The 15,484-nt window shown below is 40.7% G+C and overlaps 1 protein-coding gene across 20 annotated transcripts in view; it reads right to left on the reverse strand.

The window, feature by feature from the left end:
• The window catches only part of ADGRG2 (adhesion G protein-coupled receptor G2), a 106,074-nt gene that overhangs the window by 61,309 nt on the left and 29,281 nt on the right, over positions 1–15,484 (reverse strand). For all 20 annotated transcript variants that reach the window (XM_037901377.2, XM_037901312.2, XM_037901271.2 and 17 more), the window contains 2 exons: positions 3,634–3,687; positions 1,517–1,549 (listed from right to left, as the gene is read on the reverse strand). In XM_037901377.2, the coding sequence (XP_037757305.1) occupies positions 1,517–1,549; positions 3,634–3,687 (87 nt within the window). The remainder of the gene's footprint in view (positions 1–1,516; positions 1,550–3,633; positions 3,688–15,484) is intronic.

The raw sequence follows: 15,484 nt of genomic DNA on the forward strand, positions 1-15,484 counted from the left end.
TGGTGAGATTATTTTTACATTTGTTTGGTACTTGGAAGAATTGTGTATTGCCAGCCATGGTAAGTGAAGTCTTCCCTTTAGTCTCAGAACAGATACACTGCTATGTTTATCTGCAATGTGTCTGAACCTCATCTTCTTGTGGGACTACCAGCAGGTGAGCGAAGATGGATAAAGGTTTCCTGGGGCCCTGGGCCAGATCAAGAGGAGGAGGCCCCTCCCCACCCCTTCCACCTTCAGCCCTGCCCATGGCCCCACCCCTTTCTGTCCCTTCCCTGGGGCCCACCCCTGTTCCACTCAGGGTCTCCTCCATTCCACCCCCCCCACAACCTGTTTGCTACTTTCTGCCCCCCTCACTGCGGCCCCAAAACCAGAAAAGCTCTGTCCCCCTGCCACAGCCCCAGGCCACACCAGGGAGTCAAAGCTCCCACAGCCCTGAGGCCATGACAGATAGCGAGCACTTCTCCAGTCCTAGGGCCGCAGCAGGGGTCCCAGTGCTGGGGCTTTCCCCGCTGCCCCCCTGGCTTCTGCCAGGGTTGGAGAATGCTGGGGGCTTCTCCCGCTGCCCTCTGGCTTCTGCCAGGGAGTGGGGTTGGGGCACAGGGACTTTCCCCTCCCTGCCCGCCTGGTGGCCGGTTCCGGGACCCCCAGTTGGCCGGGGCCCCTGGGCACGGGCCCCATAGGCCCAGCGGCTAATCCACCACTGCAAGTGAGACAGGCTTGTTCAATCCCTTTACCAGTTCAATCCTTGGCCTGCACTAATGCTACCAAGAAGGATGTCAATCACAGCAAACTGAAGTGATTTTTATGATCTATTCAATTGTCCAGAAAGAAGTCACATAAGCCAGGGCATGGCAGTCACATGCTAATGCCTTTTTAACATTACTCAGGTAGGTCGGATTGGAACCAGGGATCTAGAGGTGAAAGGCTCTATATTATTTTACCATCAGTTCTAAGCAGTCCATTCCATCCTTCCTCTGATGACTTATGTTCATAAGTCACTCAGAGTATGTTTACACCACATCTGGGAGCAAACCTCCCAGTTCAGGTCTACAGACTCATGCTAGAACCCTAGAAATAGCTGTGGAGACATTGCTTTGACACTGTGTCCTGGGCTGGAGACCAGGCTATTTTTAGCTCACTAGTGCTAGCCCCACTAGCACAAATCTATGCTATCTCCCAAATGCAGTGTGGACATTACTTGGGAGCTTTTAAAAAGCCAACCCTTCATTCTCACAACTCCAAATTCCAATGTAATCATAACTACGGAATTGCTAAATCGCTGCTAGCAAAGTGGGGTCCTGGTCCTTGACTCAGGCTCCTAGTGCTATGGTAATACAAATAATAAATAAAATAATAACAAAATATTTTGAGGTTTTGAAAAATTGTCCTAAGGCAAAATTCAGCACTGGTTAAAAACACACATAACCTCACTAAACACAATGGAGTTTTGTCTGCTTACATCAGGTCTGAATTTGTCCCCAGTTCTACAGTTTGTAGTGGGTAGAATAATTCTCACCTGAAGTGCTTGTCTTTTCTAATGAAGTTGTATCTGTGAAAGAAATATAACAATAATAATAAAAAGTAATAAAAAATAAAATAAAAAGTAAAACATAGGGTAGATACATCTAGATATCAGATATGTTAATAAAAATTTTGCCTGAAGCGTTAATAGAATAGGTGATAAAAATACCAATAGCTGATTCTGCCAAAGGGGAAAAAGGTTTGGGAAGAGGCATAAAATTAGTGCTTTCATTTTTTTGTGAGAATCTGGGACCAGATTTTCCATTGCTCATCACCTATAACTCAGGACAGAACTACAAGAGCTCAAGATCCAATTTAAGTACCTAGAAATGGCCACTTTTTCAAAAATATTCAATACCCAGCAGCTGACATTCAGAACAATAGATGTTGAGCACTTTTAGACAGCTGGCCACTGATTAAGTGCCTGACTTGAAGTTGTTAGTAGCTGAGCTCTTTTGATAATTTTGTCCTTGGTTTTGTTTAGTACTCATAAAAGAGAGAGATGAGTCTGGCCAGTAGCAATTAACTTCCCCACCACTATTTTATTGCTGAATGCAGCCCTGCCTGTATAGCCCTGCCAGTCTAGTCCTGTGACTCTCTTGAAAAAGAGATTCCCAATTATACTGGACTGTGGCAAACTATATGTAATATGAATTATTTATTGTACCTCAAATAAGATGTGTTTGATAACAAATGAAAAAGGATGTAAATAAATACTTCAGCTATATACATGAAACAAAATAAAATTATATTAATACAAGCCATAAAACAGAAATGCAGAAATGTTTGGGGGTTTTTTTGGAAAGGGATGTATGCAAAAGCTTATTCTTGAACACACACATTTTAAAAGTATTTCCACACAATATAGTGTAGACGTAAATAGCGTTCAGAGGGCAGCCTAGCTCAGATGTACCATGTGACACCTCAGTAACAACTTCGAAGGGCTCCATACAACAACTGCTTGTCAATCTGTCAGACGGGACCAGTACTATGTTTTTCAAAATGTTGCTTAGAAGGCGATTGTCATCAAAGAAACAAACACGATAAATATACTAAAGAATAACGATTACATCAATTAAGAGAGACTTGCACACAAGACATAAGCAACCTATTTCATGATACAAAGGAGGACAAAAGGCTCCTGTTTCATAGGTTAGATTATTTTGGAAACAAATTTATTTTGGCCTACCATTTTACAAAATCCCTTGTAGAGTACCCCCTTGCTCCTTGCTCATGGGATTAACGACTTGGCACAAATGGCCCTTCAACTATCAGGATTCTGATGGACTATTATGATTACAATTAATTTTCTAGAACAACTGAGTAACCCAAAAGCAGGGATTAGAACTGGTGGACGTTGCTAACAGATATTGTCTCAGCTGGCAGTGGGACAGGGGATATTCTGTGAGCAACCAATAAATGAGGCATCAGTATGGAAATTGCACCTTGGCCTTAGCTACAGCATTTTGTTTAGCATGGACATTCAATTAATTGGAAATGTGGCAGATAGGGACAAATTCTGCACAGCAAGGCTGTCTTTTGTAATAAAAATACATACATATATAAAATGATTTCTATTTAAAAAGTAACAGATGCCAAAAAAGTTTCAATAGTGTTAAACAGTAAACAGCGAGCTGTGTGCTTGTGTATCAATTTTATTCACCCACATTCTGCTATAAATAATATTTTTATGGATGATGTTTATCCCCTGAACATATTCCTGAACATCTTGAAAAGCATTTTTGGTATTTCTACCAGCTGCGTTTGTGTGGTGGGAGGAAATCTTCATGTTGTCTTCACCTTCCCTTCCATCCCCCACAAATTATTCACTATTTAGTGGGCTGTCAAAGGCTATTGGCCAGGCAACTTGAATCTATCATTCCATGCCTGAGAGAGTTAGTGCTAAACTGGAATGATTCCACTAAGAATAGAAGAGTTTATCTAGATGGTACAGACAATTTTATTCTTATGAAAAAATAAAACTAGACTGATGAAATATAGTAACTTATTTACACAGTAGCTTCTTTGCATTACTTCAATTATCATGAGGCGGACACTTATCTGCCATAAATTTGCAATAAATCAGAATATTACAGTTAGTGATTTTCTTACCAGATATGGATACTGAAGATTTTGAAACTGATGATCTTGAAGTTACATCATTTGCTGTAGAGAAAAAATATTTAACACAGTTTGTTAGAGGAAGCGGAATCTATTCATATAAAAATATAACCATCTTTCCATTCAATCGTGTTAACTGGGAGTATTCACCAGTAGAGGGCAATACCTAACTGCTAAAAGGACTTTAGCAGAACCGCTCCGGCTCCAAGAGAAGAGAGAGATACAAAAGCTCTTTTGGAATACCAACACAGTCCTTATATGGAGGTATCACTCTGATCATACTAATACCAATAAAGAGAGTCTCTTTTCTATGGAAATTAGACAATTTGTATTAGAAAATGTAAAGAAACCTCAGCTCATTTTTGCTGGACATGATACATTGAGCTAAACTAAAAGCAGTAATTATGAAGAACGAGGAGTACTTGTGGCACCTTAGAGACTAACAAACGAAAGCTTATGGTCAAATAAATTTGTTAGTCTCTAAGGTGCCACAAGTACTCCTCGTTCTTTTTGCTGATACAGACTGACACAGCTACCCCTCTGAAACCAGTAATTATGAAATACAGCTAGATGAAAAATATCCTCAGAGATATTAAACCATGCATGTATGCTTTATGGCAGTTTCCCCCCCACGTTGCTTGCTAGTTTTAGCTAATATTCTGTCCTATTGATAAAGAAAAGGATTTTCTCAAGGAAAAAGTCCAACATAAAGGCCAAATCGCTTTAGTCTCATAAATACAGTAATCCTATTGAAGTCAAACTGACTTCAGTGGAGCCGTTGATTTAACTGAAGTTACACCAGGGATCAATTTTGTCAGTAGGACTATCTGAGTGAGACAATCAGGATTTGGCCCCCACATTGGAGGCCATGAAAAGGGGCACGGTGAAAATTGCCTTATAAGCCAAATTGTTATGATTCAATATGAAGTATACATTTCAGAGTAACAGCCGTGTTAGTCTGTATTCGCAAAAAGAAAAGGAGTACTTGTGGCACCTTAGAGACTAACCAATTTATTTGAGCATGAGCTTTCGTGAGCTGAAGTGAGCTGTAGCTCACGAAAGCTCGTGCTCAAATAAATTGGTTAGTCTCTAAGGTGCCACAAGTACTCCTTTTCTTAATATGAAGTATGAAGAACTACTATTTATTTACACTAAGATCAAGCAGACACAATGTTCCTGAGTGCAAAAAAGCAGATATCAGTTTTAAGTCCTATAGAGGATAGAATCAAAGTGAAGTTACAATATTTAATCCCATAAGAAGTGTGTTCTAGAACTTTGTGTTCGAGAGTTGTTCTGTGGAAATGTTTGGGTTTTTTAATATTATTGTGATTAGGCTTTATGCCATCTATAAAACTCTTTCTAACTCCACATTGGTCTTTATGGAAGTTCTTTAAGATGTAATATTATTTAAGTAATATGTATAATTATCTTTGTGGAAATAATAGTGATGAGATGCTAAACAAAACAGCTGCTTGTGAAGGTGAATGGAATACTATATAAATTATCTTCGTCTGCTTATCCCATCAACTGGGGTTGCCTCCATGCAAGCATCCACCATCTTCATCTGTCCAAGGCAGCACTAAAATTCACTTGCTTTCCATCTTCTTTGATGCAATCCAACCATTGCTTCCTTGGCTTTCCTCAGGGTCTCTTTCTACCACCCTCACCTGCCATGCTATTTTCACCAGGTCCCCTTCATTCATCCTCTGCCTGTGCCCAAACCAGTGAAGTCGGACTTCCTGGATTTTGTCAGCCACATCATGGATTTTGACTTCCATCCTAATACTTTCATTCTGACATCTGTCTCTTCGTGTAACTCCTCTTATGGTGCAAAGACATCTCATCTCAAAACACCCATAGGCATTGAACCTATGATCTGTTTATTGCCCATGCTTCTGCACCATAAGCATTGCAGGGTGCAACATTGTTCTATATGGTTGGGCTTTTAGTCTCAGTGGCATATGTTTGTCATATACAAACATTGAGATGTTATTCCACACTCTTCCAGCACTCCCCACTCATGTTCAAACTCATCATCTTCCGTGACCCAATTGCTAAAGCGCTTGAACTGGTCAGTCTACTTACTAATCTCTATGTTCATTTCCCTGGGGCACCTCAAATGACCCACAGGTCCTCAGTATTATTCATGTTCATTTTCATGCCATGCCAGTTTAGATGGTCATACCACTGGCTTGCTCTTTCCGCTAGGTCTTCTTTGAGGGTGCCCTTCTTGCTGTGTCATCTGCATATAGCAGCTTCTCACCTTTTCCCATTGGGATCTTCCTGCTTATATAGTCCATCAATATGATAAACAGCAGTGGCCTTAGAACCAACCACTGGTGCAGTCGGACTTTCAAAGGGACTGGTCATTTCAAAAGATGTTTGGATCACTGTTTTAGGTGATCAATACAGGGCATTCACCATAGTTATTAAATCCTCTGACACTGCATATTTCCCCAGCACTGGTGTCAGAATTCTTCTGTCTACTTTATTTCCAATCCTACTTTATTGTGAGAGTTTCCTACATTTATAAAAGCCCAGAAGCTGTCCTGTTGGCACTCTAGCTGCTTCTCTATCCCTTGCCGAACTATAAACATGGGCTCTGTAGTTCCTCATCCTTTCCTAAAGCAAAACTGTTCTTGTTCAAGGAGGGGTTCCACCATTGCCCTAATCCTAGCATCCAAGATGTGTCCAAGTATCTTCATCTCATGTAACAATAGCTTTATCCCTTGGTAGTTTCCACATTCATGGATGCTTTCCTTCTTCTGTATTGGGACCCAGATAGACTTGCACCAGTCTTTGAGAATCCTTTTGTCTCGGCATGCAGCTTTAACCACTCTGCTCATCCATCTTATGCCTCTCTCACCCAAGACTTTTGCCAGGTCCTTTGTCACTGCCTTACCATTTTTCATTTCCTAGACTGCATTTCTCATCTCCTCTGCTATACCACATGTTGGCAACTCTTCCCTAAAAGGGTTAGCCTCATTTAAGAGACTCTCAAAGTATTTTTTCCACATCAACTTCACTTGTTTCTGTGTTTTCTAGCAGTCTCCCCTGATCATCATTTACAAATGGTGTTATAATACCATCCTCCTTCTCTCTGCATCTTATTTTTGCAATGCTATACATCTTTTTGCCAGCTATCTAGGGGCTGTTTACAAGGTTGGCGTACAAATCATCTAGGGCACTCTCTTTGACCTTCTTCACTGCCTACTTGGCAGCTCATTTTGCTTCTTTGTATTTATTTTCATTTACTCTCAGCGGAGTCATTTATTTTTCTTTACATACCATTTTCTTTTTTCAGATTGCTACTTGCATGTCATCAATCTAGCACTACTCCTTTCCTTCCCTGCCTTTTCCCGATCTGTATTGTCCATAAACCGCTTCCACCACACAATCCATGTTCTTCTGAGTGGTTCCACTCCTTTTCAGCCAAATATTTATCCTGTACTGCTTGCACAAACATCTCTGCTGGACTTCCCCTTAACTCCCGTACTTTAATATTGTTTCTTTTGAGCTTAGTTCCCTCCTTGTCCAACACTCTGCTGGAATTTTTGCCACAAGAGGTTTGTGTTCAGTGCTACCGTCTTGCTAGGTATCACTTTGCAGTCCATAACTCAATTCCTCTGAGATTTCCTTACCAACATCATATCAATTTGGCTTTGATCTCCACCACTGATGTATGTAAACAAATGACTCACTCTCTTTTGGAACCATGTATGAGTTATCATCCACTCGTTGACAATACAAATGTCTAGTAGCACTTTCCCTTCCTCATTTATAGTGCATAAACTGCATTTTCCTAAACACATTTCACAGCACCATCTGTTTCTGGCTGTTGTATGCATTCAGATCACCCAGCCCCTCAGGTGCTGCTTTGTCCACTAGTGCCTGCCAGTCTTGGAAGAGACTCTTCTTTTCTTCCTCACCACATCCTTGTGGAGGTGAATATGCTAATACCACAAACATGACTCGCTCTTTAACTTGGACTCATACAGCCATCAGTCTGTCACTTACTCTAGTAATTTTCAAATAACATCTTCTTCAGCTCTCCTCTAACAACCACCCTGATTCCGTTACGCCCCCTTTTGTCACCCATGGGAAAAGTTTGCAATCTAAGCCTAACTCCTTTGCTGCGTTCCCTGTCCATTGTCTCCTGTAGACACAGAACATGACACCTTTCTTTACCATCAGCTACTTCCATACCTTTTCAAAATTATAAAATTATAAAATATATAAATTAATTATTAAGATGGAAACAGCTAAATAAGCATTATTGGAATCAATCTGTGGGGTTTAAGTGGGTGAGAAGGAGAATTATGCTCCAGTGTGCATGCAAGCTAGTATAAAAAGTAAAATCCATCTCCTGCACAGGCTTGCTCACCACAGGTCCAATCTTACTAAGTGCTGAGTACCTCTTGCCAAGGTCCTCAGTTTCAATTAAATTAATGGGCATTGACTGTACTAAGCTCCTTAAAGCATCCCGCATCTTGAAATGGTCAGCATCTTTCAGGGTAGGGCCCATGGAACTCACACCTCTTCTTCCCCCTACAATAGTTTTGCCATGAAAACAACTATGTGAAGGGGACATGCTTGGGAGGAACAAACAGAAGAGCAGCAGCATCCCTTTTATATAAAAACAAAATGCTACTTATTCATATTCTCTAGGACTAAGGCTCCCTACTCAGGTCACAGCAACAGGAAACCATATAAACAAATTTCTACTTTCACCTCTCCTCCTCATTCAGCCCCCTATGTGGATTTTGTAATGTTTATCAGGTCAAGCACCATTAATCACTGAATGCATTAGAATACATAAAGAGCCAGTTATTCCTGGAGTAATAAACTATAAGCCAGTTGCAGATCTGGAGGCACCGCATGCAAGGGGAGAGAGCATTTTCTTCTGGATCACAAGCCTGCCTCCACTTCTCCGACAGCAGTGTGGGGAGTATGTATAGGAATTATTACCGCGAGTGGGGTTTTCTATTTGTCAAAGTGCAGGTTCAGGCCCATTGTTAGTATTTTATATTCTAATTTGCCACATAATCATTAGATGAATAACAGTTTCTTTGTTGTTCAGGTTTTTGCCATTTCTCAACAGAAATAAAACAAGCAGATCTTTCTGGATAAACATAAATAATACTTTTTACATTACCAGATTCGTGAATATCAGTTTAAGATTGTAAAAATATTTTTTTAAAAATCTATGCATTATTCAAACTCTCTTAAAATTTTCAAATCATCTCCCACATTGTTGGACCTAAGTTCTAGACAAAGAAGTAGCCAAAGTTTATTTTAAGAAAGCTAAGAAGTCCAGTCTAAGATTTCCCCATGGCTGACATACAAAGTGTTTGATAACAAAATCTGTACTAGTGCCAAGGAGGTAGGATTTTCCTCTCAGGTTATTAATTTGTTGAGATAGGGAAAGAGAAAATCCTTATATAAATAACTGATGTCACCATCTCCTCACATCTTTTTCTAGAGTACAAAAATATAGTCATCTTGAACACCATAATATGAATTTACAATGGTGGATTTTAGTATTTTCAACAAGCAGAGATTGCTACATGAGGATCTCATCATCTGTGTATAGTCTAAAGAGAAAATAGTGTTCTTCAGACCAGTATGTATCTCCCTTTATACGAAAGAAAAAACAGCATATTTCCAGGAGATTTTTTAAGAAGAGCCAATATCACAAACTGAGTTAAGATGGAGTTATGGTCAATAACATTCCTTATTAAACAACCAAAGCAGTAACTACTAGCCTGTGCTGGTACCACTTCGCACTGCTCCAGCACAAATAGGCCCTAAAGCCACAGTAACCACTCCAGGAGAATGACCTCCGTGTGTAAGGACAGGGAGAAGTCTTTCTGAGGTATAAATCCAGCTTAGCAGTTTTTACACCACTACCCTCCATACTGCCACTGTATAAGGTTTACCTGGGGAATAAGATTCCTTGCACCACAACAGCACCCAGTTCCCATAAGGGCCCCTTAAAGCAAATGACAGGTTTCAGAGTAGCAGCCGTGTTAGTCTGTATCCGCAAAAAGAAAAGGAGTACTTGTGGCACCTTAGAGACTAACAAATTTATTTGAGCATAAGCTTTTGTGAGCTACAGCTCACTTCATCGGATGCATGCAGTGGAAGAGATGCATTCAGTGGAAATTTTCCACTGCATGCATCCGATGAAGTGAGCTGTAGCTCACAAAAGCTTATGCTCAAATAAATTTGTTAGTCTCTAAGGTGCCACAAGAACTCCTTTTCTTTTCAAAGCAAATGGTAAACAACATAATTTAGAGCAATTCTGAGTTGTAGGGCGGATAAATTTGTTAATACTGGTGAGGCATTTAGTATCTAGCTAAACAGGTAATACCGACATACTAAAGACTTTTTTCCTGTCTTACTTTGCTTCCTATTCATTTTAAATGAAGAAACTGAAGTCTTCTTCATAGCTCTAACCTTCCAAGTTTGACTTTCCAAGTCACAATTTTCTTCTAGCTCCACACTAAATTGAAAATTTTCGAATTTCCACTGCAAAAGTCCGTACCAAAAAAGAGAACTACACAAAATTTCTGATTTTGAATAGAGCTTGAATAGAACAGCCTATAATACAACACAGGACTACTTCAGCCACATCACTATCCCCTCTGTTCATGTCATATTTTACAAACTAGGCTGGGGCAGTATTTGGATGGAAGTTTTCCAAGGTACACCTTGGCAACTGAACAGGGAACACAGTATTCGGTGACTCATATTTGGCCTCAGAATGTGGTTAGTGGGTTCTGTGTGGTGTAATACCAAAATCTAGCTGATCAAGACTGTACATTATTTAGCGATATAGATATATTCAAATGCCAGAAGGGACCAATCTCCCACATAGTACAGACTGCAGAACTTCCCTGAAATAATTTTTGTTTCAACTAGAGCATATCTTTTAGAAAAAACATCTAATCTTGATTTAAAGTTGACAGTGATGGTGAATCCACTATGACCTTGGGGAAGCTAATTACCCTCACTGTTAAAAATGTACGACTTATTTCCAGTCTGAATTTGTCTAACCTCAACTTCAGGCCATTTGTTATACCTTTCTGTGCTAGATTGAAGAGCTCAAACATTTGTTCCCCATGTAGATACTTATAGTCTGTAATCAAGACACCCCTTAACCATCTCTTTGTCAAGCTAAATCGATTGAACTCATCATTGTAAGGCTTCTTTTCCAGTCCTTCAATCATTCTCATGGCAGTTCTCTGAACCTTTTCCAATTTATTAACATCTATCTTGAATTGTGGACACCAGAACTGGACATAGTATTCCAGCAGTGGTTACAACAGTGCCAATTACAGAGGTAGTATAACCTCCCTACTCCTACTCGAGATTCCCCTGTTTACACATCCAAAGATTGTGTTATCCTTTTTGGCCACAGTGTTGCACTGAGATCTCATGTTCTGCTGGTTATCCACCATGAATCCCAAGTCTTTTCCAGATCACTGCTTCCCAGGATAGAGTCCCCCCATCCTGTAAGTATGTCCTACATTAATTAAATTATTCTTAGATGTATATATTTACATTTGGCCATATTAAAATGCATGTTTGCTTGCACCCAGTTTACCAAGAGATCCAGATTGCTCTATATCACTGACCTGTCCTCTTTATTGTTTTCCACTCCCACAATTTTGTGTCATCTGCAAACTTTAACAGTGAGGATTTTATGTGGAGAAATCAGGTCAGGAGCAGATTAGGATTTTGAGGGGGGACCCTCCCCACCCCTTCCGCCTGTAGTATCTTCCCCCTCCCCTGGCGCTTCTGCTGGGGAGCAGGGTTGGGGCACAGGGAACTGCCCTGCTCCACCCATCCCCCACACCGGGCAAGTGGGCAGAGCAGGGCAAGCTCCCATGCCCTGATGCTGCTCCTTGGCTGGAGCGTTGGGCGGGCAGAGCAGAGCAAGCCCTCGTGCCCCGACCCTGCTTCCCAGGAGGAGCGCCGGGTGGGCAGAGCGGGTCAGGGCGTGGGGGGGAGGCATTTTTCTGGAGGCCCCCAATTGGCCAGGGCCCCTGGGCACAGGCCCTGTTGGCCCAGTGGCTAATCCATCACGCTATCAGGAGACTGAGAAAAGATGTTAAATAGTGTAGGGCCAAGAACCAATTCCTGGAGGCAGATCCCTAGTGTTAGAAGGTCATTTAGACTCTCAGATATATTATGTGAACATGTTAGGAACACAAATATAGATTGGTTTTAGAAAATTAGATCTGATCAAAAAAAATTGTGCTGAAAATCTTTCCACTGAAAAATATAGTTTAATCAAAATTGAATTATTTTTGTGGAGAAATGTCAATTCCAACAAAATCATTCTATCTTCCAGGAAGAACTGTCAAGATGAAAAATTTTATTTCAAAATAGAAATAAAATGTCATTTTGGTTTTTTGGCTTTGTATTTGTATTTAGAGTTACTATGACACTACCACTGACTGGAAATTCCTGCCATGACTGAATCTCAGAAGCTTTACTCATGAACTAAACTGAACAGCTCTAACACAGAAAGACCAATGCAGATACTATTCTAAATGGTTAAAAGAGGCACTCCAGCCATATATAGATAAAAAACAGGTATAGTTAACATCATATTAAATGCTCAGATTCATATTTAATCCAATTTTTCTGTAAAAAGGCAAAGTGCTGCTAACAATGAATAAACTGCCACAATTTTTGTCAAAGTAAAACATCCTGTCACGCAAGGTAACAATAATGGTGAGGAATAAAAGCCCAATCCTGAAATTCTTCCACACACATAAATTCACATTTACTTTCCATGTAGATTGGATCCTCAGGTGCATATGATATTTTCAGAGCAGTTTTAGTTTTACATCTTAGGGCTTGTAGTGGGCCCTAGGGCCTATGGTGACTTAAAGGTGGCATTATGGAAGAAAAGATGGGCTACCTGTTGTGATGCTGTATGATTGAATATGACCATTTATATTATTGATATTGCCACTGTTATACAATTGCAACAAATCTTGTACAAAGTATGGCATGTAAGGTGTCAATGGAAAAGTTACGATTTGCTAAGTATGATTATCCTGTTTATATGCATGTATCATTTTTGTATCTGAAGTTATGAATATTGGCTATGTACTGGCATCATACATATGAGTTGTAATTCCTGGGGAACACCCACCAAGGAAAATTTACATTAAGCCCAGTCAGCTATGTGTTGATGTCCCATCAAGGACACTTAGCTCTCACACTGGGCCATAGAAGAAACTCATTCCCTCCAGATAGCTCTTCCTGTGAATGCATTGGCAAGAATATGGGCAATGGCCATAGTAGTGATGTAGTGATAATCGAGATGGGCCATTTCCAGCAGTTGACAAGAACATGTGAGGAACAGTAGGGGGGAAAAATAAACATGGGGAAATAGTTTTATTTTGTGTAATGACACATCCACTCCCAGTCTGTATTCAAGCCTAAGTTAACGGTGTCCAGTTTGCAAATTAATTCCAATTCAGCAGTCTCTCGTTGGAGTCTGTTTTTGAAGTTTTTTTGTTGTAATATTGCAACTTTTAGGTCTGTAATCGAGTGACCAGGGAGATTGAAGTGTTCTCCGACTGGTTTTTGAATGTTATAATTCTTGACATCTGATTTGTGTCCATTTATTCTTTTATGTAGAGACTGTCCGGTTTGGCCAATGTACATGGTAGAAGGGCATTGCTGGCACATGATGGCATATATCACATTGGTAGATGTGCAGGTGATCGAGCCTCTGATAGTGTGGCTGATGTGATTAGATGGTGTCCCCGAATAGATATGTGAGCACAGTTGGCAACGGGCTTTGTTGCAAGGATAGGTTTCTGGGTTAGTGTTTTTGTTGTGTGGCGTGTGGTTGCCGGTGAGTATTTGCTTCAGCTTGGGGGGCTGTCTGTAAGCAAGGATTGGCCTGTCTCCCAAGATCTGTGAGAGTGATGGGTCGTCCTTCAGGATAGGTTGTAGATCCTTGATGGTGCGCTGGAGGGGTTTTAGTTGGGGGCTGAAGGTGATGGCTAGTGGCGTTCTGTTACATGGCAAAGGATATAAAAGACCCCATAGATATCTCCATTTTGCCTCTTTCCTGTCCTGATTCTCTGGACTGTAGTATTACAACTAAAAGGAGCATTTTGAACTATGGACTGAGGACCTTCCAATCTTTTGGAAGTTACCAGAGAAATTTTACAAGCCAGAAGTCTATTCCATCACTGCTACAAGCCTAATATAAAGAGTTGGCAATTATTTGTATGTATATGATCTTTTAACTATTATTAACTCTCATCTTTTCTTTTATATTTAGACCTTAAGTTTTAGTTACAAAAGAATTGGCATCAGCATGATTATGGTAAAATCTAGGTTATATATTGACCTGGCTGTGTGGCTGATCTCTTGGGATTAGAAGAGGCCTATGTTGGTTGAAATTTTCCGTAACCATTCATCATAGAGTTCAGTGTCTGGATGGTGAGACAAGGGCTGGAATGCCTAAAGAGACTCCATTTTTTACTTCCTGTTAACCAGTGTGGTGATACATAGATTTACTTTTGTTACTGGCTTGGCATAATCTAATGATAGAATAACCACCAGTTTGGGGTGAGGCTGCCTTATTTCTCAGCAGTTTGTCCTGAATTGGGCATCCTCAGCTGTAACCCACTGAGGCACAGTGACACTTGTCACTGACTGTTGGGGGAAAATGGATGGGAGACAACCACAAAGGTGCTTGTTCATCAGGGGCCCATTTCTCTTTGTGACACATTAGCAGTGAAAATGGCCAGCTAATTCTGACAGCCCTGAGAGTTGTACCAAGCAAACATGGAAAAAGTAGGTGTAATATCTTTAGCCCTGCTCTGACATTACATGGCCCTTCAAGATTTCACTATAAATGCAGGGATTTATCATTTAAATAAACCACATTTGAGTCTACCTCTCATATAGCCTAGGGGCTGCGGTGAAGCTGATTACCTCATTTTTTCTGATTTTCAAAAAGCACTTTGATATCACAAAAGAGGGAGGACAATGAAAAGCAGGAAAAGAAAGAGAAAGGTCAAATTTAAGCTCTTCTAATGGGTACAAAGCACAAGCTATGTGAGTCAGCAAACAGGGACACTAAAGTCACAGAATTTTCCCCATGTTTAGTCTTCTTGTTGAAACACAAAGGTTTCTAAAGGTTTTAAAATTTCTAAATTCAAGAAAATATAGTAATAGGAATGACAAACTAAACTTCTTTTTTTAGCCCCAATCTGGAAAAGGCTCTCTATCTTGCTTGTTTCATGCCGTTTCCATATCCTCCATTGTACAGTAATAAACATAGCAATAAGTCCCAAAGCAATTCTTTCCACCCAACTTGTAAAGCACAGTTGAAATCCTCACTTGGGATTCCCCTTCACAAGCTGAGCAGTGGCCGTGACTACACAGTAACTTCAATCCAAACTTCTGCCCAAGGGCTGGAGCCTCAGACTCCACTCCCACCCTCTTACGTATTTGGGGATAATGGCAGAAAAATAAGGGGGTCTCAGGGCCTGGGCTCCAGCCCGAGCCTGAATGTCTACACTGCAGTTTTATAGCTCTGCACCCCATGAGCTAGGTCAGCTGTGGTTGTGCCACAGGTCTTTTATTGCAGTGTAGCTGTACCTTTTAGGGCTTCCACAGACCCAAGAAACTATTCTGACTGACAGCGCCAGACTGAACTGTGTGTCAGGCAGAAGATGTCCTCTCCCTTGGGCAATCAAGGGCAGAGAAGGTTTGTATAGACCACTCACCACCTCCAAGTTACCCCGCCACTAATAGACCCTTTGTCCCCACGAACCAACTCCCCTACCCCTGCAGT

Source organism: Chelonia mydas, chromosome 1 (assembly GCF_015237465.2).
Source record: "Chelonia mydas isolate rCheMyd1 chromosome 1, rCheMyd1.pri.v2, whole genome shotgun sequence".
In the NCBI taxonomy this organism is placed as follows: domain Eukaryota; kingdom Metazoa; phylum Chordata; order Testudines; family Cheloniidae; genus Chelonia; species Chelonia mydas.